The sequence below is a fragment of the Trachurus japonicus genome, chromosome 24 (genome assembly GCF_045865225.1).
Source record: "Trachurus japonicus isolate A0001 chromosome 24, Traja_1.0".
Lineage (NCBI taxonomy): Eukaryota > Metazoa > Chordata > Actinopteri > Carangiformes > Carangidae > Trachurus > Trachurus japonicus.
The window spans coordinates 3099323-3124367 of record NC_140930.1 but is presented as its reverse complement, the minus strand read 5'-3'; the positions used below and the strand labels follow the sequence as shown (position 1 = coordinate 3124367).

The 25045-nt window shown below is 42.1% G+C and overlaps 2 protein-coding genes and 1 pseudogene across 3 annotated transcripts in view; all 3 read right to left on the bottom strand.

The window, feature by feature from the left end:
• LOC146961146 (neoverrucotoxin subunit alpha pseudogene) overlaps window positions 1-576 on the bottom strand; it is a 105563-nt pseudogene extending 104987 nt beyond the window's left edge. The window contains exon 1 of the transcript XR_015035204.1: window positions 465-576. The product of XR_015035204.1 is annotated as a neoverrucotoxin subunit alpha pseudogene (transcript). The remainder of the gene's footprint in view (window positions 1-464) is intronic.
• LOC146961145 (NACHT, LRR and PYD domains-containing protein 3-like) overlaps window positions 1-9210 on the bottom strand; it is a 36098-nt gene extending 26888 nt beyond the window's left edge. Inside the window, exons 1-3 of the mRNA XM_085771669.1 lie at window positions 9125-9210; window positions 7575-7858; window positions 3718-4388 (exon numbers count right to left, since the gene is read on the bottom strand). Coding sequence (XP_085627795.1) covers window positions 3718-4388; window positions 7575-7858; window positions 9125-9210 — 1041 coding nt within the window. The remainder of the gene's footprint in view (window positions 1-3717; window positions 4389-7574; window positions 7859-9124) is intronic.
• A 4174-nt stretch (window positions 9211-13384) lies between these two features.
• On the bottom strand, window positions 13385-25045 carry LOC146961144 (stonustoxin subunit alpha-like). Its single transcript, XM_085771668.1, has 3 exons — window positions 24960-25045; window positions 22776-23059; window positions 13385-13976 (listed from the first exon to the last, which is right to left on the bottom strand). Exons 1-3 carry the CDS (start codon window positions 25043-25045, stop codon window positions 13447-13449), a joined length of 900 nt encoding a protein of 299 aa, XP_085627794.1. The 3' UTR covers window positions 13385-13446.

Below are 25045 nucleotides of genomic sequence, written 5' to 3'. Positions count from 1 at the left end.
TACAGTCAAGTCGTTGTCTTGTTGATGTGTTTACTGACTGTGTGTTATAAAGAAAAGCTGCTGTTGGTGAGGAATCAAACGGCAAAACATAAAATCTGCTCCAATGATAACAAAAATTCACAATGTGGAATATAAAATGATAGGGGAAATTATAGACTCCAGGGTTTCTGCTATATACAGTAAGCAGCAGCACTCTGTTTATCAATAAACAACATCTGAGGTTATTAATGTCCACAAGTTCTGATTTTTATCTGATTTAGAAAAGTCAAAACATTGTCAAAACAGCTAATGTGTCTTTTTCTCCATTTCGTCAAAGACTTGAGAGGACCCATGTGTTCGTGAATTCAGGCCGACTCACTGCTCTGAACACAACTAAGGGAAATCAGACGTCTTGCGTGACGACTGACCGAGTAGGGAAACATAAAAGACAGGAGACAGACTGAGTCCTTGTTGTCTGATTGTACCTGAGAGTCTCCAGTCTCCAGTCTGGATCCTTCAGTTCAGCAGACAGCAGCTTCTCTCCTGAGGCTCCTGGGTGATTGTAGCTCAGGTTTAGCTCTTTCAGATGGGAGGGGTTGGAGCTCAGAGCTGAGGCCAGAGAATCACAGCCTCTCTCTGTGACCAGACATCCTGACAGACTAGAGATAGAAAATGTGATAGACTCAAGAGTCTTAGAAAAGCATATCAACAGTAAAATCCTGCAGATGTTGAGCATCTTCACCAACAAGTTACAGAATTATGTTGAAGATCAGCTGTCCAACAAACAGCTGTATCCTGACCTGAGATTCTCCAGTCCACAGAGTGGACTCTCCAGTCCACCAGACAGCAGCTTCACTCCTGAGTCCCGCAGGTTGTTGTTACTCAGGTCCAGGTGTTTCAGACTTGAAGACTGGGAGCTGAGGACTGAGGCCAGAGAAGTACATCCTTCCTCTGTGACCAGACATCCTGACAGACTGGAGATAGAAAATATAATGAACCCCCAATTTTACAAAATCATGTGTACAGAGATGTTGAGAACCTCAACAGGCCGCTGAATATCTCAACAGATGTTGAGCATCATCACTAACAACTTACAGAAGGGTGTTAAAGCTGTCTAACAAACATCTGCATCCTGACCTGAGAGTCTCCAGTCTGCAATGTGGACTCTTCAGTCCACCAGACAGCAGCTTCACTCCTGAGTCCTGCATGTTGTTGTTACTCAGGTCCAGCTCTCTCAGGTGGGAGGAGTTGGAGCTCAGAGCTGAGGCCAGAGAGGCACATCCTTCCTCTGTGACCAGACATCCTGACAGACTGGAGATAGAAAACATAATGAACCCCCAATTTTACAAAATCATGTGTACAGAGATGTTGAGAATCTCAACAGACCGCTGAACATCTCAACAGACGTTGAGCATCATCACCAACAACTTACATAAGGATGTTAAAGCTGTCTAACAAACATCTGTATCCTGACCTGAGAGTCTCCAGTCTACAGTGTGGACTCTCCAGTCCACCAGACAGCAGCTTCACTCCTGAATCCTGTAGGTTGTTGTTACTCAGGTCCATGTGTCTCAGACTAGAGGACTGGGAGCTGAGGACTGAGGATAGAGCTTCACAGCTTCTCTTTGAGAGGTTACAGCTGCTCAGTCTGAAGAGGAATGAGGAAAACAAAAGTAAACAAATAAAAATATTTTTGTTGTGACAAAAGAGGAAGATACAGTAAATGTAGATGAATATACAGTTAAGGTCAAAATTATTAGCCCCCATGCAACTTTTTAACATTTCCCTAAAATAATGCCCAATGTTAGCAATATTCATACAATTTTATTTAGTAAATCATTCATCAATGATATGACCCCATTTTGGTACACTTTGGAATGTGAAATAAATATTCAAGATTTATTTATGAACAATTTGGTAAAAATTGAGATGGTCAAAATTATTAGCCCTCTATGGGATTTTTTGCTTGCTTTTTCTGCTAACTCGGTTTGAAACCACACCTGAGCAGTCAAAAAACACAAGATTTCCAAAACTTTGGAGCGCAAAATAATCAGAGATGTCAACAAGAAACCCTGGAGCTCTGCAAAGACGATTGTTGCTGAACTGGCTTCATCTGGACATGATGTTTCATGCAAGACTGTTGTGAGGGCTCTTCATCGTGGTGCATGCCCAAACAGCTCATGTGTAGTTTCATCAGACCAAAGCACAGACTTCCAAAACTCACCCTAATGTTTCAAATTGTCTCTGGCAAAGTTCAGTCCGACTTTGATGTGCTGCCGTGAGAGCAAAGGGGTTTTTCTTGGACGATGACCATTAAGTCCACCACGATGAAGAGCCCTCACAACAGTCTTGCAGAAAAAGTAAGCAAAAAATCCCATAGAGGGCTAATAATTTTGACCATCTCAATTTTTACCAAATTGTTCATAAATAAATCTCGAATATTTATTTCACATTCCAAAGTGTACCAAAATGGGGTCATATCATTGATGAATGATTTACTAAATAAAATTTTATGAATATTGCTAACATTGGGCATTATTTTAGGGAAATGTTAAAAAGTTGCATGGGGGCTAATAATTTTGACCTTAACTGTATGTGAACATACAGAGCTTTATTTGAAGCTTTGACCACTGGCAGCAGCCTCAGAAGAGTCTCCTCTGAAGTAGAGTATTTCTTCAGGTCAAACTCATCCAGATCTTTTTCTGATGACAGTAAGATGAAGACCAGAGCCGACCATTGACCAGGAGACAGTTTATCTGTGGAGAGACGTCCTGATCTCAGGGACTGTTGGATCTCCTCCACTAGAGTACGATCATTCAGTTCATTCAGACAGTGGAACAGGTTGATGCTTTTCTCTGCAGAAGGAGTCTCTTCAGTCTTCTTCTTGATGTACTGGACTGTTTTTTGATTGGTCTGTGAGTCACTTCCTGTCTGAGTCATAAGACCTTGTAGGATTTTTTGATTGGTCTCCAGTGAAAGACCCAGGAGGAAGCGGAGGAACAAGTCCAGGTGTCCATTTGGACTCTTTAAGGCTTCGTCCACAGCGCTCTGGTACAAATGTGATGATTTGGCTCTGAACAGTTTAAAAAGTTTAAAGGGCAATTTCTTTCTTGACATCAGGTTGCGTCCAGAGTTGATGAAGGTCAGATGAACATGAAGAGCAGCCAGAAACTCCTGAACACTCAGATGGACGAAGCAGAACACCTTGTCCTGGACCTGGTACAGGCCTCTCTCCTCTTTAAAGATCTGTGTGAACACTCCTGAGTACTTTGAGGCTGCTCTGATATCGATGCCACACTCTGTCAGGTCTGATTCATAGAAGATCAGGTTTCCTTTCTGCAGTTGCTCAAAAGCCAGTTTTCCTAGAGTCTCAATCATCTTCCTGCTCTCTGGACTCCAGTGTGGATCTGTCTCAGCTCCTCCATCATACTTGACCTTCTTCACTTTGGACTGAACCACCAGGAAGTGGATGTACATCTCAGTCAGGGTCTTGGGCAGCTCTCCTCCCTCACTGGTCTCCAACAGCTTCTCCAGAACTGTGGCAGTGATCCAGCAGAAGACTGGGATGTGGCACATGATGTGGAGGCTTCGTGATGTCTTGATGTGGGAGATGATCTCTCTGGCCTGCTCCTCATCTCTGAACCTCTTCCTGAAGTACTCCTCCTTCATTGGGTCAGTGAACCCTCTGACCTCTGTCACCATGCCAACACACTCAGGAGGGATCTGATTGGCTGCTGCAGGTCTTGTGGTTATCCAGAGGTGAGCGGAGGAAAGCAGGTTCCCCCTGATGAGGTTGGTCAGCAGCACGTTGACTGAGGTGGACTCTGTCTCATCAGTCAGGATCTCAGTTTTTTTGAAGTCCAGAGGAGGTCGACACTCGTCCAGACCGTCCAAGATGAAGATGACCTGGAGCTCATCAAAGCTGCAGATTCCTGCTGCTTTGGTTTCAGAGAAGAAGTGATGAACAAGTTCCACCAAGCTGAACTTCTTTTCCTCTTTCAGCACATTCAGCTCTCTGAAGGTGAAGGGGAATGTGAAGTATATGTCCTGGTTGGTTTTGTCTTCAGCCCAGTCCAGAGTGAACTTCTGTGTTAAGACTGTTTTCCCAATGCCAGCCACTCCCATTGTCATCACTGTTCTGACTGGTTGGTCTCTTCCAGGTGGGGCTTTAAAGATGTCTTCTTGTTTGATGGTTGTTTCTGGTCTGTCTGGTTTCCTGGATGCTGTTTCAATCTGTCTGACCTCATGTTCATCATTGACCTCTCCAGCCCCTCCCTGTGTGATGTAGAGCTCTGTGTAGATCTGGTTCAGAAGGGTTGGGTTTCCTGCTTTAGCGATGCCCTCAAACACAGACTGGAACTTCTTCTTCAGGGCAGATTTGAGTTTACATTGGCAGCCAGTGAGAATCTCTGTATGAATAAAGGACCAATGACGTTGTAGTTATTGCATAGAAAACATGAATCATGAAAACTAATTCTCTTCATTCAGCAGGTTTTTATGAAATAATTGTTCCAAAGAGATCAATTCCTTGCCATGTTAGCATCATTGTGAACCTCTCCCATAGGTCTTCATGTATTGTATTGCTTCTGAACACTTTTTTAATTTCTATTTTGACAGAACAGATTCTTGATCTCAAAAATAAGGTGTCATTCTGCGATTATATCAAGAGACAGAAGACACTGAGACAGTCTCAGTCAGAAGAACTATGGCAAGTTCTCCAAGATGCTTCAACAACCTGCCAGTCAAGTTCCTGGAAGAATTGTGTGAAGGTGTTTGGAGAAGAACTGGAGCTGTTAAGGATAAGCTGTGGTCACACCAGGGTGGGGTTGCACCAGTTTGGCGTATCTCTCTAATATGATATCTGAATTGTGTCCCCAACCACATTCTGCATCGACCCCGTAGAGAAGTAACGTAGCAACGGAGGTAGAGCTACGTTCGGACCCGTGCTAACGTTAGCATGTCCGTGATCCGCATTATGTGGTCGCGTATTTAAACGGTACCGACAGTAAATATCAAAGTCATCATATACATCTAAAGGGTGGATTTTGTCTCTCAAAACCCTTTTCCTAACGGCAGGTTCTCTGTCTTGTAAAGTAAACCTCTCTAAACGAGCCGTTAAGCGAGTTGTTGTTGTTGTTGTTTTTTCAGTTGGTTTTGATCCTGTGCCGACAAACTGTAACTAGTAAACAGTTACACAACCCCTAGGGTAGGTGTAAATATTTAGTAAACACTTAGTAATTACTAGCTCTACGTGATTCCTAGTAAAACTTGTGCAACCCATTGTAATTTAGGAATGAGTAAATCTTAAACACTTACACATTTACTAAGGTTAGTAAACACTTAGTGAGAGGTGGTGCAACCGGCCCCAGATTATGATCTGATGTAGGTTTCTTCTGTTGACTGAACTTTGTATGATGTATGGTTTGTATGATGGTGCCGCAACCGAACTACACAGCTGTTAAATGATTGGCTGTTCGCCTGTCACTCGTAGTGTCCAGTGATATAATGGGTTTTTCAATGAACCCAACTGCCAAGTGGTTATTAACCCCTTGCGAAAGGGTTTGCATCGTCGCCTGCCGTGACTAGAACAAAAATGCACAAAAACTGAACTACAAAATAAAACAGGAACCGAAGAAAAACAAGAGTCCAAAACAACAGAAAATCAAGCCACTGAATGACGGCAGTTTCAGGACCATGACATTGTCTGTCTGTCTGTCTTTCCATCTGTGTGTGTGTGTGTGTGTGTCTGTGTGTGTGTGCGTGTGTATCTGTTAACAAATAAACAATGTTAATTTGTAGAATGGATCCAGTGGGGCATCACAGTAAAAGTAGTCATACAGTAATGTGTTAATTCCTGACAGGAGGCCTTATTACAGTTTTGGGGCAAAAAGCTGCATATCGGTATCGGTTATTGGAAATCACTTTGAGGAAGATGGACGTAAGCGTCTTGCGTTTCTATGGTGACGGCACAGAGATCTCAGCTGCCTACAGCTGCTGCTGTTATTGTTTTTAACAAAGATGAAAACAGCGCTTGAATGCTGAAAGGCAAAGCCCATGTGGCGCAGGCAGCAGCCATAAATAAGAGACACCAGTGTTGATGAGGTGCTGACAACAAGAATGACGAACTTAGAGAAGTGATGCCGCACACTCTTAGCCTTAATATAGGCCTGATGTTATAATTTATTGTGTTATTGCACAGACATGGCCAACGTTTCGACCTGGAGGTCTTCATCAGGGCAAAAGAACAACACAAAGGGACAGAGTTTAATGCGGGTGGCGAGTTGATGTGGTGGTTCATCGTTCTTGTTGTCAGCACCTCATCAACGCTGGTGTCCCTTATTTGTGGCCGCTGCCAGCGCCACAGGCGCATGATGTCTGTCCGACTACCCATTTCTCCGACCATACATTTCTTTATTTTTGCGTCCATTAGTCCGACCTCCCATTTCTCCGACTTAAGTAGCCCTAACCCTTAACCTTACCCAAAATCTAACCTTAACACTGTAGAACGCATCATCAGATATGCAAGTAAAATAACAGGCACCACATAGTGATCCCTCTCAGACCTCCACACACAGGCAGTCAGACGTAAAGCCACCACCATCTTACACGACCCCTCTCACCCACTCCACAACTCTTTCCAACTTCTTCCCTCAGGCTGTCGCTACAGGGTCCCTTTAGCAAGGACAAGCTTAGGGAAAAAAATCATTCATCGCATCCGCCATCAACATCATCAATAATTCACTATGAAATCTTTTAATGTTTTTTTAAGGTTTTTATTCTGTTTTTACTTGTGTCATTCTGTATCTTACTTGTGTCATTCTGTATCTGTTTGTTGTTTGTTTTATGTTATGCTAAACTGTGTTTTTATGTTTCTTTTATGCGCACGTATGCACACGTTTAAGAAAAATTTCCACTGCTATGTGCAGGGGACAATAAAGGTTTTCTGATTCTGATTCTGAATGGGTAGTCGGAGAAATGAGCTGTCGGACTTTTGGGCAGTCAGACTGATGTATGCTCCCCCAGCGCCACACAGGCGTTGCCTTTCAGCAATCAAGAGCTGCCTTCGTCTTTGTTAAAAACAATAACAGCAGCAGCTGTAGGCAGCTGAGAGCTCTGTGCCGTAACCATGGAAACGCAAGACGCTTACGTCCATCTTCCTCAAAGTGAAGTCTTGCGAGAATTATGGGATATCACAAGACTAGATTAGGGCTCATTCGCAAAACACCTTTCAATGGAAACACCCACAAATAGCAACTGTACTTTTCTGAAATGTCAGAAATATCGCTTTTATTTTATGAAAATCCAAAATGGAAATGCACCTACAGACTGTAAATAGAGTGCTGAAGCGGAAGCAGGAAGTAACGTCTCCATGGGACCTCAATTTGGAAAAAGTCTCCAAGTGAGCGGGAGTCAAAATTTTAGTTTGTGATCCGATTGAATTGTGTCATGAGAAAAAAATCTGACCTCTACCTGTTTAAAACATCATGTTTCTTGCCAAAAAATCAGCAGTTTGTCGTCATGACACTCTACTGACGATACCCTCAAGTAAAGTGTTACCAATATTTCTATAACATCACATTTTTGATCGAACTTACGTTTGGGTTCTGAGATGGGCTGTGTGAAGTTTCCCAGTAGATCATTCCGATTAATCTTCTCCAGGATTGCTTTGGTGACTTTAACAGTGTTTATAGAGTAGGTCTGGATCATTAGATCCACTGTGTCTGGTCCGTCTTTATTCTCCAGTTTAAGTTTTGGGATTGATGGGAGGTCTTCTAGGACTCCTCTCTGACATAGGTACCACTTGAATTTTTTTAAATCATCGGCTTCCAAATCCTCCAAAGTCTTCAAGAGAATCTCTTGAAGTGTCTCCATCTTTTCACTGCAAGAGGAATGACAAACAGTTTAAAATTGGGTATACACTGACTAAATTCTGACTTACCTGTTTTTTAAAATTTTTCTTTCAAATTTCTGTTTTATCGTGCGTCAATTTTTGCAGTTTACAGGGGTAAGAAGAGATGAACCGCTCCCAACAGGTAAACACTAAGAGATGGTCAGATGGATTCTAACCTGTCTGAAACTCTGGTTGCCTCTCATAACGGTATCACACAGCTGAGGCAGAGCCACAAGCCGATTCCCCTGAATTCAGTGTTTTCCCTCTTTGAGCCTGTGTGAACCCATTGTGTGCCGTTGCCACTGGTTAAAAAAATCCTAGTGGAAACACTGCACTTGAATCTCTTCTTAGAACAGCACAAATGGCCAAGGCAGTGTTCTCCTTGTGCATTCTCTCAAACAGCCATTAGGTTGCAGGTTCTGGGTCAGACAGCTTTATTTCCAACATATGTGAGTAAATAGCAAGACTTATAAAATTACAGTTTGTATGACGATCTAAAAGCTGAAACTGGTTCATTTGTTCCAATGAACATTTGATCAGCAGAATTGGTACTTGAACCACAGACAGAGTTACTGACCTTCACTCTGCACTGTTAACTTCTACCTGATGTTTATCTCAGGGCTTTAATCACAACAGCAATTAGGATCTCCTGCAATTTACCAACTCTTTTATCAGTGATATTCCTTCACCTTTTTCCCAAACGTCAAAAACGTAAGCCGGTTTTGCTCTTTGGTGCTTTCGGTTTCATTAGTCATGGTAACTGCATGGATTCTTTTTTTTTCAGTGAAAACCTGTAAAATGCATGTATCATCACACCATCTTTTAACAATGTATATCACACAAATTGACATCCGTGTTAAAAGCCAGCGTTAATAGATCCATGCATTTACCGCAACTATGACTGAAAACTATGGAAACGTAAACGTACAATTCCATGCAAAACCGGCTTCCAGTTTTGACCAGAGACGATGTTTGGAAACTTGTGGATATCTTTACATTTTTTTTATATATGTATTTGTGCCGTCCAGCAGAATTTAACTGTATATTTCTACAATCACAATAAAGCCTCTCCGCTCTGTTCTTCTGATCTTGTTGTGAGAGACAATATCTTGTTGATTTAAATGAGTTATTCGCTGTTATATATAATAGTAGTAAAACAATAATGCACTACCCTGTCACATAAAAACTTCCTATCAGATAACAGTACTATCTCCAGTGATCTGAGTCCTGGACAGTTAGAGATCCTCATCTCACCTTTGACCTCCGGTCTGGCTCTGCTCCCCACACAGAGTGGTTTCAGAGGGGGGGGCTCCCTCCTCTCTGTCCTCACACTGAGCCATAGCTGAGCCTCCACCTGCAGGGAGAGCTGCACTCAGTCAGAACAACACGGTTTACACACCTGTCCACCACAGTGTCATTCTGCTTTCAACCAGCAGGTGGTGCTGAAGGAAGGAAAGTTCAAATCCTTCTGACATCAAACTGTTCTTACTTGCATTAATGTGTTTATCCTCATAAAATCATTGAAACATGAATCAGCTGAACAAAGACGACACTCACCAGGTGAATACAGACCCACATCCAGTCAGAGTCGCTCTTCCTTCACCTGTAGAGGAAACACAGAGAGAAGCATCAGCATCAGTTTATAATCACTTCACAGTCAAAGTGAAGTAGAAAACAGGGAACTGCAAACAGGAAATGAGAGAAAAGCAACAGAACTTACAGACTTTCCCTCAGGACTTTAACATGTGAGGATCTTCATCAGTTTCTCCATCAGTCAGTGACAGTCGACTGGTCTCTGAGCTGCTGTCAAAGCAAAGTGAGGTGAAACAACACAACAGGTAGACTTTTCTGAGAAATCATGTGACACAACTGTGAACAGAGGGCGTGACTTTGTGGTTGACACAGCAAAATGTGCAAAGTGCAAAATGCAGCACGTCTCTGTCTGTCTCTGGGCTGGAACTGAGGAATAGTTCACCAAAAAGTGAAATTCAGTCATTATTGACTCCCCCTCATGCTGATGAATACTCCGGAGTAGTTTTTTATTCCTCTTTATTCCTCAAAGTGCATCTGGAGACCCGGGAGGCCAGTTCGTCATCCAACCAAAACTTTGTATGAGACTTTCTTTTATTTAGTGTACTCGTAACTCACAACATAAGACTGCATAATGATGTGAGTCGTAAGTGTAAAGGCCAGAAGCTCATGCTGTGTCATCACATTTTGTTTAAGCCACGCACAGTGTGAAGTTTTTCTGTACTGGGGAAGCTGGAAGTTAATTCCACCATGACTCATATGTGAGTGTGTGCTAGTCTCGAATAAACATGCTTAAAGAAGCTAAAGAATATTTCCCCCTTTGTCCGCAGCAGCTCAGCAGGTCTCAGACTGAGACATCAGAAATGTTCCCTTTCCTTTTTGCAGCAGCAGCTCAGTAAACAACTAACGGCTTTATTAATAAAATATGTTATTGATTAGAACATCTGCTTTAAGGTACAGAAACACCAATCAATACTTAGTTTGTTGGATTCCAATATGAACGCTGACATGTAACGTTTATACTGTTTATTAACGTTTATACTGTTTATTCATGTAACTGAAGACACTTAGTGTTTCAGTTAAAAAAAGAATCATTGGTTATTGGGGAAAACTAATAGAAGGTAAGGAAAGTAAACTGAGCAAAATAATGTATAACTGTCTATTTAGTCTGTATAACTCAGGTGCATTTAAGTCACCATGGATCCTGCAGGTTAAGCAGATATTGGATGAGTGTGGGTTGTCATATATTTGGCTCTCTCAAAGATGTGTTAATTCTGACTGGCTGAAGCTAACTGTCGAACAGAGACTGAAAGATCAGTTCCAGCAGACATGGAGAAGTGAACTTGGCAGTATGACATCATGTGACATCTATATTGAGTTTAAACAAGAGTTTAAGTTAGAAAAGTATTTATTGTGTTTAAATCAAAAGTACAGACAGGCTATCTGCCACTTTAGAGTAAACAACACCAGAATACCAAAAGTTATTGGAAGGTACAAAGGATTGGATAGAAGTCGGAGGTTATGTGATCTATGTAAAGACGGTCAGATTGGTGATGAGTTCCATGTTTTGTTTGAATGCAAGAACACATGTATTGTATATCTAAGAGAAAAATACCTCCCTAAATACTATGTTTGTCGCCCATCTATGTTTAAACTAATTTTGTTATTACAGTCTGATAAAAGAAAAGTTATTTATAAACTAGGTGCTTTTCTGAAATGTGTTCTTCCTCTGTTTAAGTGATTTTGCTCTGTCCTGGTCAGAGACGTATATGTACAAAGCATGTACAGCCTTTGCTGCCTCTTGCTATGTCTGATTATTTGTACTGTTTTATTGTTTGTGCGCCATACCACTTGCGTGGTCGTGAGAAATAAATAAAGTAAAGTAAAGTAAAAAGAACCTAAATGTTCTTATGAAGCTGCAGTGGATTTATCGTCTTCAAGGTCGTTTCAGTGTCACTTTTAATTAAACAGACAGGAACTGTGTCAGTCACATATAAACTTTACAGTGAGGTCATAGTGAGGTCACAACAGGTAGATCTATAACTCCGCCCCCTTTTCTGTCTGCAGAGGAAACACAGAGAACAAAGACCAGACTCTTCAGACCTCAGCTTGTTTTATTATTATTATATTACAGCTGTAATGAGTCAGAGGTTTATTGTTGTACAGATTCTCAATGTTGATTTGTGTTATGATGTGTTTTATTGTTTTATGTTTTACATAAAGTATAGCCTATAAATTATATCAGTGATTGGTGGTGCTGATAATTCAAGTTAATGTGTAATTGGACTTATTTTGTCTTCATGTATTTTACATCTCATGTAAGGCCTATATAATTTTTTTTTTTAAATCTGAGGAAGAGTTTAAACCTGAGACTGAATAAATCTGGTCAAAGGATCACATAATAAGAAGCCTATTGGTAATGGTTACTATCTATTGTTAATAAGTTTAAAGGTCAAGGTCAAGGTTTTTTTATTAATACCAGCTGGTAAATTTGTTATGTAAATGAACATTGGTCATGAAGCTGTTCAGTCTTTTATGATGAATTTAATTACAATTTACAAACAACAAACATTTTCTTCAGTTTAACCTATAAAAGCTGAATAATCCTTATACTTAATGAGATCAGACTGATGCACCAACACTTTCATCTGAATATAACCATTGATTTATTCTATTAATTGATTTGGATCCTCTTCCTCAGGGTCACATATTTCAACATAACACTGAACAACAATTAAAAAATATAAAGATAAAAAATAGAAATCTTGAATCGAAGCACTGGGAATCAAACCTGTTCATTTCTATTAACATCACAATTTATCTTATTGATCCAAAGAAACAGTCACGTTTAGTTTTAATATTCTTTACATTAATTAATCTGATGATTTAATGTTTCATTAAAGCAGAAGTAAGTGGTCCGGTCGTTTTCGCTAATGCTGCGTTCCAGGCAGGCTTTTGAAATCGTAAATTACAGCTTCAAGTCACAACGTACGACTTTGTAGCATTCGAGGCAACCCACTCGTGTTTTTCCGACCTGTTTTACCTGTGAAAGTCACTGTAACGGCCACTCGTAACTTCCGACCGGTGAACTCGTACCAGATCGAACTGGTACGACTTCACGGTCGGAAAAATACGAGTTTCCTTGAACGCACCATAACAGTCCTCGTCCCTACGTCGCCACATTCACGGAGTTCCTTGGCTGCACACACAGCCCTGCAGGCCGTTCCCTCTCCTCATTGGATAAAAACTGTAGGATACGATAAATGTTTTCTCTTCGGCTCAGAGCAGAGCAGAGGGACTGAGAGACCCGTGTTTCAGACCAAACACTCTATGTAAGTGATTGCTGTTGGAAGATAGAACTATTTAAGACTTATATTAACACAAATATATCACTTACTTCTGCTTTAACTCTCCTCCTCTGTGTATTTACACCTGAACTCTCCTCACCTGAAGCCTCGAGCTGTGTCTCGTTTCACCTGCACCACACTGACACCTGCAGGTGAGCTGCTGCCACTGCAGCCACACGGACCACACACACACGTGCTGTTTAGTTCATATCAACAAAACAGGGGATACATAAACAAATGTATGAAATAATAACAGTGAAATCAGAATAGGAACTATTGAATGTGGATATTTTGACATCAGCAGTGAGCAGTTTTTGAAAACAGAGAGTAAAGTTCATACATTCTTTGCGTTATTTTAATCTGTTTATGTTTTAAATAGCTCTTAATCTGTGTTGTTTTACAGTTTTCCTCCATTGGTTTGGCTCATTTATTTATCAAAAAACATGGACAAACATCCAAACCACTTGGCAACTGTTCACAAGAGAATAGTATTTCTCATTCATTTCATCACATTGCAAATCTCTTAGTATATGTATTTGCAAATGATTAAGTAAAGGTTTCCAGAGTTACAAAAAAACATGAATGTGTTTTTAACATGATTCTGAGCAGATTAGAATAGAAAGCAAAGTGAAACCTCGTCCACCACCAACATTTAAAGCACAGGACTGAAGCTGCTGTCACTTCCAGAGACTCTCCATCCTACACATCAACCAGAGACACTGAGGCACCAGAGGGGATCCAGAACCCAGGATACAGAGGTTGAGTGAAGGTGGTGTTGAAGGTGTGGAGGTGGATCAGTCTGTTAGAGGAGACTGTGTAGAAGGACAGAGAGCCAGCAGGACAGTCTACATACACTCCTACTCTGTTGGAGACAGTGAAGCAGGAGGAGATTGGTGTTTGTCTGTTGTTGTGCCAGAGAGAATAACCACCATCATGACAGATCAGACTCCAGGACTGATCATTCCATCCAAACCAACAGTCAACACTGTTTCCTTTCCTTCTGATTCCTCTGTAACTCACTGATATATGAACCCCTCCGCTCCTCTCCACCTCCCAGTAGCAGCGACCAGTCAGACCAGTTGAACACAGCAGCTGAGACCATTTATCAAATCTGTCTGGATGATCAGGATATGACTGAACCTTTGTCACACGTGTCACCGTCCTGTTGTTGTCAGACAGTTTGAGGCGTCTGTGCATTGTGTTCATGTCCACTTCCAGTTCACAGGCGTCTGATGGAGAGAACAAGACACAACACAGCTGCAGTTCATCATCTGATGGTTCATTGATTGATTATTGAATCAACATTGTATTTAAAGACAAACTGACAGAGAGCTGCTGTCTGATCATTAGTCACATTAAATCCACACTTACACTTCCTGAGACCAGGTTTTAACCAGTTCTCTCCACCATGGTCCAGCCTGGAGGAAGAAACACAGTCAGAGTGATTTTATATCTAAACTGTTCAACATGAAGCAGTTTGTCAGAAGAAGAAGAGTCGCCACTGATCTCCTCTGTGTTTTTATTGATGTTCCTCAACAGAAGGGGAAATATAGGTCTCTAAAGTCGTCTCTTATAATGAAGTGAATTTACATCTAAACCAGTGAAGTGTTGACCGACTGTTCACAGATCAGTTTAACAGCAGATTCTATGTGTTTACTGTCATTTACAGAGCTGTGAAAAAGGATTTGCTCTGCTCCTGATTTCTTACTTTTTTGCATATTTGTCGCACTTCAATGTTTAAGATCATCAGACAAGTTTTAACATTAGACAAAGATAACCCAAAATAAAAATAAGTGAGTTCTGACTTTTTTCTCAGAATTCTCCAGAGACCGAGCTCCAGCCCAGTCTCCCTGCTGCTCTCACCCACACATGAGCGTAGTTTATCCAAACGACCCCTGTTTTCTCTATTACATCACATGCTCCTAAATTGTGCAGCTTAGGCTAACAATAACATGTTATAAGTCATAATAAGACCACAAAGAAATTAAAATGGAAATAACATTTAATATTTGTGATCTTTGAACAGTGTTATATTAAAATATACTATTAATATTATAATGTTATGTTACATGATTATCCTATACTAATATTTATATTATTAATACAATAACATTCAAAAAAGAGGAATGAATTAATATTGAAATATCTTGTCAAATTGTCATTTTTTAAAAGTTTATTGAATTTACAATTGATGTTCAGTCATCATCAATGGGTTTCTATAGGGTGTCTCAGCTCTACACATATGGGGTATGGTTGAGAGGGGACCATGGTAAAAATGCACCTCATGTTTATGACCTGATTGTGGAAAAAATAAACAAATAATAAATGATAGAGTTCTGTATTTCTAGTCCCTTGTTTTGTACTGTTTGTACTGTACTGTACTGTTATTTTCTGTTGAACTGGATTTCTTGTTTACCCCCTGTCCGAGACTTAGGGGCCTTTCACACCGAGCGCGGTATGCGCTGCGCCCACAGCGAGGTACAGCGCAGACAGGCGCAGAGCAGGGCGGCAGAGAGTTGCTCAGCGACCGAACAAACAAGACAGGATTTGGGGGGATATGTTCGCCAGGAGCTACAAAATGAGCGCTTCCAGGTGAACTTTAGCATCAGGCTGAGAAGGGAGCAGTTTAACAGCCTGTTAGAGAGAGTTGGTCTCATCCTCAGGAGGATGACAACTCACTTCATGCATCCGTCACTTTAACTGAACGTCTGGCCGTTTGTTTTCACTCTGCAAGCGGCTGATTTTGTTTCAGACTCCACTACATCCTCTCCTATTGGACGCGCCGAGATGTCGTCACAGCACGCTGCACCCAGGTTAAAACATTTTTAATTCGGGCGCACCGCTCCGCCACGGTATGCGCCCACCTTGCGTGCTGCTCAGCTCGGCGCAGAGCCGTTCGCCTGTGCGCCGTGGTAGCACATACACAATGAATGGGTTTGCTGCCGCCTTCCGCCGCCTTCCGCCGCCTGCCGCGTTCGGTGTGAAAGGCCCTTTAGGCTGGTTGACTCTTGTTGCTACTTTGTTTCCGTTGTAGTTTGATTTCCTTGTATTAACCTTTTTCTAAATAAATACTTTTGCCAATTGAGTCTGCATTTGGATCCTCCTATTTAAAATGTAACACATTTAAATATTTAAATGTGACAAATAAACGGAGGCCTTATGCTGCAGACTGTAAAGTCCCTGATAAATCAAAATCAAATTATTTGACTTGAGAATGTAATGTTAAAAACTTTAAAATTATAAAGTTGAGGTTCACGGAGAATGAATATTCCTGTGTGTCATTTCCGTCAAAGTATTTTTCTTTAAATGTTGTTGAATTAATCTGTGTCTGATCTTTGTTTGTATTTAAAATGTGTAACAATGAAGAAAATATATAAAAAGGTGCCTGAGGTGAAAATAGACTTAAAGGGATAGTTCATCCTAGAATGATATTTCGCTCATTATCTACTCACCCTCATGTTGACTAAGGGCTGGAAGAAGTTTCAGAGTCCACCGTCCCTTCTCTGAGTTACAGGGGGTCTTGGAGTAGCAGTGCATGTCCATATAACGGTTGCAAAGGGACACCAGAGTTCCTGGTCCGTCCAAATCTCGCGTGATTCGCAGTAACCGCACTGACGCCGGCGCAAATCACGCGAGATTTGGACAGACCAGGAAGAGGAGCTTCGAGAAGCTTCCGCTACAAACAAGCTTAAAATATAGACTTATTTAATTTTTTTCGGGACAATTACGCAATTTGGGGCTTCAGCACAAGACGGACATTACATACGAGCATCATGGAGGTATTTGGATGTTTTTTTGTGTGTGTTTTTTTACGAAGAGCTCTGGTGTCCCTTTGCAACCGTTATATGGACATGCACTGCTACTCCAAGACCCCCTGTAACTCAGAGAAGGGACGGTGGACTCTGAAACTTCTTCCAGCCCTTAGTCAACATGAGGGTGAGTAGATAATGAGCGAAATATCATTCTAGGGTGAACTATCCCTTTAAAACCAAAGTAGTGAACAAATTCAAACATTGACCTGATGATGGCGCTAGATGGAAAGTCAGAGGACAGGGATGACAGGGATAACCGGGGGGCATGCCCCCCTGCATAAACGTGGTGATGTTGGAGAGCAAAGTTGTAAGGCTGGACACATGAAGAACTTTGTGCTTAGCCGCAGTAAGTACTTTAAAATATGCAAGGGGCTCTGATGCAAACATCTTAATTACTTTGTTATTAACCTCACTGCAAAAGCCAGAACAGCTGATCAGAACTAGGTCAATAAACTCTGAGCAGGTGGAGCGCAGATGACAGATTCAGCAGCAGTAAGTAAGAACCAGAGCCACTTACTTCACTCAAACTGAAGGTGAGATTTTAATGAGTATGAACACATAAAAAATGAAAATCTAATACAGCAGTTGCAATGAAACAGCGTGAGATGGGAAAAGAGTGTGTGAATAAGTAATTCCCTGACTGTGTGTTATAAAGAAAAGCTGACATTGGTGAAGAATCAAACCGCAAAACATAAAATCTGCTCCGATGATAACGAAAATTCACAATGTGTAATAGCCTATAAGATGATGAGGGAAATTATAGACTGCATTGTTTCTGCTATGTACAGTAAGCAGCAGCAGAACTCTGTTTATCAATAAACAACATCTGAGGTTATTAATGTCCACAAGTTCCGATTTTTATCTGATTTACAAAAGTTAAAACACTGTTCTAACACAGTTCAGACTTGGAAGATGGTCTCTAATTAAGGGATGTCTCCATTTGGTCAAAGACTTGAGAGGAGGACCCATGTGTTTGTGAATTCAGGCCGACTCACTGCTCTGAACACAACTAAGAGAAATAAGACGTCCTTCATGACGACTGACCGAGTAGGGAAACATGAAACACAGGAGAGAGACTTGTTGAGTCCTTGTTGTCTGATTGTACCTGAGAGTCTCCAGTCTCCAGTCTGAATCCTTCAGTCCAGCGGACAGCAGCTTCTCTCCTGAGTCTCCTGGATGATTGTAGCTCAGGTCCAGATCTCTCAGATGGGAGGGGTTGGAGCTCAGAGCTGAGGCCAGAGAACCACAGCCTTTCTCTGTGACCAGACATCCTGACAGTCTGGAGATAGAAAATGTGATAGACTCAAGAGTCTTAGAAAATCACATCGACAGGAAAATCCTGCAGGTGTTGAGCATCTTCACCAACAAGTTACAGAAGGATGTTGAAGATCAGCTGTCCAACAAACAGCTGTATCCTGACCTGAGAGTGTCCAGTCTGCAGTGTGGACTCTCCAGTCCACCAGACAGCAGCTTCACTCCTGAGTCCTGCAGGTTGTTGTTACTCAGGTCCAGCCCTCTCAGATGGGAGGGGTTGGAACTCAGAGCTGAGGCCAAAGAAGCACATCCTTCATCTGTGACCAGACATTCTGACAGACTAGAGAGAGAAAATGTAATGGACCTCCAATTTTACAAAATCATGTGTACAGAGATGTTGAGAATCTCAACAGACCGCTGAACATCTCAACAGATGTTGAGCATCATCACCAACAACTTACAGAAGGATGTTAAAGCTGTCTAACAAACATCTGTATCCTGACCTGAGAGTCTCCAGTCTGCAGTGTGGACTCTCCAGTCCACCAGACAGCAGCTTCACTCCTGAATCCTGCAGGTTGTTGTTACTCAGGTCCAGGTGTCTCAGACTAGAGGACTGGGAGCTGAGGACTGAGGACAGAGCTTCACAACTTCTCTCTGAGAGTTTACAGCTGCTCAGTCTGAAGAGGAATCAGGAAAACAAAAGTAAACAAATAATTATATTTTTGTTATGACAAAAGAAGAAGATACAGTAAATGTAGATGGATATATGTGCACATACAGAGCTTTAGTTGAAGCTTTGACCACTGGTAGCAGCCTCAGAAGAGCCTCATCTGAAGTAGAGTATTTCTTCAGGTCAAACACATCCAGATCTTTTTCTGATAACAGTAAGATGAAGACCAGAGCCGACCACTGAGCAGAGGACAGTTCATCTGTGGAGAGACGTCCTGATCTCAGGGACTGTTGGATCTGCTCCACTAGAGAACAATCATTCAGTTCATTCAGACAGTGGAACAGGTTGATGCTTTTCTCTGCAGAGGGAGTCTCTTCAATCTTCTTCTTGATGTACTGGACTGTTTTCTGATTGGTCTGTGAGTCACTTCCTGTCTGAGTCATAAGACCTAGTAGGAGAGTCTGATTGGTCTCCAGTGAAAGACCCAGGAGGAAGCGGAGGAACAAGTCCAGGTGTCCATTTGGACTCTGTAAGGCCTCGTCCACAGCACTCTGGTACAAATGTGATGATTTGGCTCTGAACAGTTTGAAAAGTTTAAAGGTCAATTTCTTTCTTGACATCAGGTTGCGTCCAGAGTTGATGAAGGTGAGATGAACATGAAGAGCAGCCAGAAACTCCTGAACACTAAGATGGATGAAGCAGAACACCTTGGCCGCCTGGTACAGGCCTCTCTCCTCTTTAAAGATCTGTGTGAACACTCCTGAGTACTCTGAGGCTGCTCTGATATCGATGCCACACTCTGTCAGGTCTGATTGATAGAAGATCAGGTTTCCTTTCTGCAGCTGCTCAAAAGCCAGTTTTCCCAGAGACTCAATCATCTTCCTGCTCTCTGGACTCCAGTGTGGATCTGTCTCAGCTCCTCCATCATACTTGACCATATTCATTTTGGTCTGAACCACCAGGAAGTGGATGTACATCTCAGTCAGGGTCTTGGGCAGCTCTCCTTCCTCTGTGGTCTTCAACACCTCCAGAACTGTAGCAGTGATCCAGCAGAAGACTGGGATGTGGCACATGATGTGGAGGCTTCGTGATGTCTTGATGTGGGAGATGATCTCTCTGGCCTGCTCCTCATCTCTGAACCTCTTCCTGAAATACTCCTCCTTCATTGGGTCAGTGAACCCTCTGACCTCTGTCACCATGTCAACACATTGAGGAGGGATCTGATTGGCTGCTGCAGGTCTTGTGGTTATCCAGAGGCGAGCGGAGGAAAGCAGGTTCCCCCTGATGAGGTTGGTCAGCAGCACGTTGAATGAGGTGGACTCTGTCTCATCAGTCAGGATCTCAGTGTTTTTGAAGTCCAGAGGAGGTCGACACTCGTCCAGACCGTCAAAGATGAAGACGACCTGGAGCTCATCAAAGCTGCAGATTCCTGCTGCTTTGGTTTCAGAGAAGAAGTGATGAACAAGTTCCACCAAGCTGAACTTTTTCTTTTCCTCTTTCAGCACATTCAGCTCTCTGAAGGTGAAGGGGAATATGAAGTATATGTCCTGGTTGGTTTTGTCTTCAGCCCAGTCCAGAGTGAATTTCTGTGTTAAGACTGTTTTCCCAATGCCAGCCACTCCCATTGTCATCACTGTTCTGACTGGTTGGTCTCTTCCAGGTGGGGCTTTAAAGATGTCTTCTTGTCTGATTGTTGTATCTGGTCTGTGTGGTTTCCTGTACACTGCTTCAATCTGTCTGACCTCATGTTCATCATTGACCTCTCCAGCCCCTCCCTGTGTGATGTAGAGCTCTGTGTAGATCTGGTTCAGAAGGGTTGGGTTTCCTGCTTTAGCGATGCCCTCAAACACACACTGGAACTTCTTCTTCAGGGCAGATTTGAGTTTACATTGGCAGCCAGTGAGAATCTCTGTATGAATAAAGGACCAATGACGTCAATGAGAAGTTATTATTGTAGTTATTGCATAGAAAGCATGAATCATGGAAACTCCTTCTCTGTTATCATTCAGCAGGTTTTTATGAAATAATTGTTCCAAAGAGATCAATTCCTTGCCATGTAAGCATTCACTGTGAACCTCTCCCAGGGGTCTTCAAGATCAAGAGACAGAAGACACTGAGACAGCCTCAGTCCACAGAAGAACTATGGCAAGTTCTCCAAGATACTTCAACAACCTGCCAGTCAAGTTCCTGGAAGAACTGTGTGCAGGTGTTTGGAGGAGAAGGATAAGGGGCCGCCATTCCGACATCCCACCAGTCCAACATTGGCCTCTAATTGTCTAAATTTTTCTAAAATTTTCTATCAAATGTCCCGTCATTCCGACAATTCTTTCCTCCTATAGTCGGAATGACAGTATTTTTTTCTTTTTTTAAACATCCTGCCTTTCCGACAATTCCTTTAATAGCGTATTTTTTTCCCCAAAAGATTTTGCACTGGTTGGGTTTAGGCAATGAAGAAACGAGTTGGTTAAGTTTAGTAAAAATACCAGGTAGAGGCTAGACAGGCAGACTAGTCCCTGTCTGCGTTCTGCTGTGGAATTACACGCAACCGTGTGGGTATTCCTCTATCAGCATGTCTTAAAGAAGGGAGGAGCCTGTTGGGTTACGCACATTCCCTTATATTAAAGCCTTGTCGGAATGGTGGGACGTTCGCATGTCGGAATAGCGGTATGTCTAAATGGTGGGATGTCGGAATGTAACCAGCCTTGACAGTGTCTGTGTGTCTGTTTTTCTGTCTGTCTGTTAACAAATAAACAATGTTAATTTGTAGAATGCATCCAGTGGGGCATCACAGTAAAAGTAGTCATACAGTAATGTGTTCATTCCTGACAGGAGATAGGCCTATGTTAATAATCAGTTTTGGGGCAAAAAGCTGCATATCGGTATTGGTTATTATGGGAAATTAGGGCGCTGGACAACATCGGAATATCGGATATCAGTAAATTTCCAGTATCGGACATCCCTACTTATAGTGCCTCAAATTCTCTGAGGAGGAATATACTCGTGATCACTGATCGCATTCACAGAGCAGCAAAAGTTATGACCTGACACTGCTCATTATCAGTCTACACACTTAGACAATGATATATGAACAAAGGAAATTAAAGGGTAGCATCAATAGTGCATGTGACTTTCACTAAATTGTGATACTTTAAAATGCAATAAAAATAATTTTAAAGTGTCTTTTGAAGCCAGATGGGTGAGCTTCGACAGTATACGACAAATACTGAAGGTTAAAGCAGAAGTAAGCGATCCGGTCATTTTGGCTAACTTCTTGTCAGCCGATGGAGTTAGCAGTCCCCGCCCTCGTCATGGATCTATTGGTCCTCGTCCCTACGTCACCACATTCATGCGCATCCCTTGGCTGCACACACAGCCCTTCATGCCGTTCTCTCTCCTCATTGGATAAAGCTTGTAGGATACAAGTAAAGTTTTCTCCTCAGCTTACAGCAGAGCAGAGTGACTGACAGACCCGTGTTTCGGACCAAACACTATAAGTGATTGCTAGTGGAAGATATAACTATTTAAGACTTATATTAACACAAACATTCCGCTTACTTCTGCTTTAAGTTTAAGAGATCATTTGGGATCAACAAGAATCAAGAGACGTCCAGTCAGCTGGCATTTACTTTTCTGAAACACCTAGACACTGATGCTTCTGCCTGCCCAACCCATCAGTGATCCTGGCAAAGCTGAGTCAGCCACACCACCCTGTTGCTCTGGCCAAGAACAGTGTGAGGAGTTGAAAACTGTAAACTACCAGTTTCATTTGTGGGCACAAACCTCCTAATGGGATTTAAGAAGCTGTTCAGCCAACAAGCACTGCAACTGCAGCCACATACTGTAAATAAAGACTGACTTCATCTCTGTGATGACACGTCTCTGACCTCAGAAACTCAGTGAAACTCCTAGCTGATCAAAAAATGGACAAAGGGGACAAATGCTCACCTGTCATTCAAAAGGGTCTCCATAACTTTAGCTGTTAATTAAGGGTAACAGGTAAGTTCTATAAACAGTCGTCATGGAGACCAAAGCTGTTTCTGTCCCAGGCTGTAAATATTGCCAACACTGTTGGCCTCATATTTCAGCCTTGGAGGTCAAAGTTTGGTTGGAGCTCAGTGAGGCAGTAAGACTGCCACCAACCACATGTGACATTTAAGACTCCCTACAGAAACTCCCCACTCAGTTGTCAAGACCAAAGAAGCTCTTTGGATGATGAAACTGTCCTCATCCACCTGGTTTTAACTGACCATTCTTCAATATTTCTATAACATCGCATTTTTGATCGAACTTACTTTTGGGATCTGAGATGCGCTGTGTGAAATTTCCCAGTAGATCATTCTGTTTCATCTTCTTCAGGATTGTTTTGGTGACTTTATCAGTGTTTTCACAGTAGGTCTGGATCATTAGATCCACTGTGTCTTCCCTTTTTGCATTCTCCAGTCGACTTTTTGGGATTGATGGGAGGTCTTCTAGGACTCCTCTCTGACACAGGTGCCACCTGAATGTATAAAAATCATTGTCTCCCAAATCCTCCAAAGTCTCCCAGAGGATCCCTGGAAGGGTCTTCATCTTTTCGCTGCAAGAGGAAAGACAAACAGTTTAAAACTGGGTTTACACTGTATGACTGAATTCTGACTTGACTGTTTTTTATAATTTTTATTTCAAATTTTTATTTCAAATTTCTGTTTTATCGTGCGTCATTTTTTGCAGTTTACAGGGGTGAGAAGAGATGAACCGCTTCCAACAGGTAAACAGATGGTCAGATGGATTCAAACCTGTCTGAAACTCTGGTCGCCTCTCATAATGGTATCACACAGCTGAGGCAGAGCCACAAGCCGATTCCCCTGAACTCAGTGTTTTCCCTCTTTGAGCCTGTGTGAACCCATTGTGTGCCATCACCACTGGTTAAAAGAATCCTAGTGGAAACACTGCACCTGAATCTCTTCTTAGAACAGCACAAATGGCCAAGGCATTGTGGTTCTCCTTGTGCATTCCCTCAAACAGCTATTAGGTTGCAGGTTCTGGGTCAGACAGGTTTATTTCCAACATAGCAAGACTTTCAGTGTGTATGACAATCTAAAAGCTGAAATTGGTTCATTTGTTCCAATGAACGTTCGATCAGAACTATTGGTACTTGAACCACAGACAGAGTTCACCTTCACCCTGCAATGTTATCTCAGGACTTTAATCACAACAGCAATCAAGATTTCCACAAGATCATTTGTTATTCTTCATTGTCCTATTATATCCACCTTATATCCACCGAACGTCAAAAACGTAAGCCGGTTTTGCTCTTCTGGTGCTTCCGGTTTCATTAGTCGTTGTAAATGCATGGATTTTTTTTTCAATGAAAATCTGTAATATGCATGGATCATCACACCAGCTTTTAACAATGGATATCACACAAATTGACATCCGTGTTAAAAGCCAGCGTTAACTCTTTCGCGACCATTGACGAGTTAACTCGTCACAGCCTGCCGAACGTTCACGACCATCGACGAGTTAACTCATCAAAACCGTCTTTTTTTTTACAGATTATGATAATAGACACTCTGAGGTACTCTGTGTGTGAATATGGTAGTAATCGGTAATCGGTCTCCTTGAACGCTGCTCTGGGGACAGCGTGCAGCGCTGTGCGGCTGTCGGTTACAGTGTTGCGACTTTCTCGCTAAATCTGCCCGAAGCACTCAGCGGCGGCCAGTCACACAGGAGTGTCACGGAGCTGCTCCGCTGCAGCCACACGGCTGCACTCCACGCTGCCACACACCCCAGGTACACCACCGGTAAAATGAGCCGATTGCCACTTGACACAAAAGTGCATTTTTCTCTGAAACTAGAGCGGGAGCTCCGTTTTTGGAGAAACCCAGCTCTCTTCTTCTCCTTCGTACTCACGAACGAAAAGCCGGAAAAACTTGCCGTTTTTTCGAGGAGCACATTGGAAAGTCACTCTTCAACCACGTGAAAACCGTTTGTTTCTAGGTGATGTACAGAGTTCGGTGCGACATGAGAAAAAAGGTAAAAAATAGCCAAAAACATGTGGTCCTGAGCGGATGTGCTGAGGAATTAGTGTGGTCGCGAAAGAGTTAATAGATCCATGCATTTACCGCAACTATGACTGAAAACCATGGAAACGTAAACATACAATTCCATGCAAAACCGGCTTCCAGTTTTGACCAGAGATGATGTTCGGAAACTTGTGGATATCTTTACATGTTTTATATATGTGTTTGTACCATCCAGCAGAATTTAACTGTATATTTTCTACAATCACAATAAAGCCTCTCTGCTCTGTTCTTCTGCTCTTGTTGTGAGACTGAAACAATATCTTGTTGATTTAAATGAGTTATTCGCTGTTATTAGTACCAATAATAGTAGTAAAACAATAATGCACTAGCCTGTCACATAAAAACCTCATATCAGATAACAGCAGTATCTCCAGTAATCTGAGTCCGGACAGTTAGAGATCCTCATCTCACCTTTGACCTGTGGTCTGGCTCTGCTCCCCACACAGAGTGGTTTCAGAGGGGGGGGCTCCCTCCTCTCTGTCCTCACACTGAGCCAT

Coding starts and splice junctions, on each gene's coding strand:
- LOC146961144 (XM_085771668.1), bottom strand. CDS start 25,045: ATGGCTCAGTGTGAGGACAGAGAGGAGGGAGCCCCCCCCTCTGAAACC. Junction 23,060..24,959: donor AGCCAGACCACAGGTCAAAG/GTGAGATGAGGA, acceptor TTCCTCTTGCAG/CGAAAAGATGAAGACCCTTC. Junction 13,977..22,775: donor GCGCATCTCAGATCCCAAAA/GTAAGTTCGATC, acceptor TCTCTCCATCAG/ACGCCTGTGAACTGGAAGTG.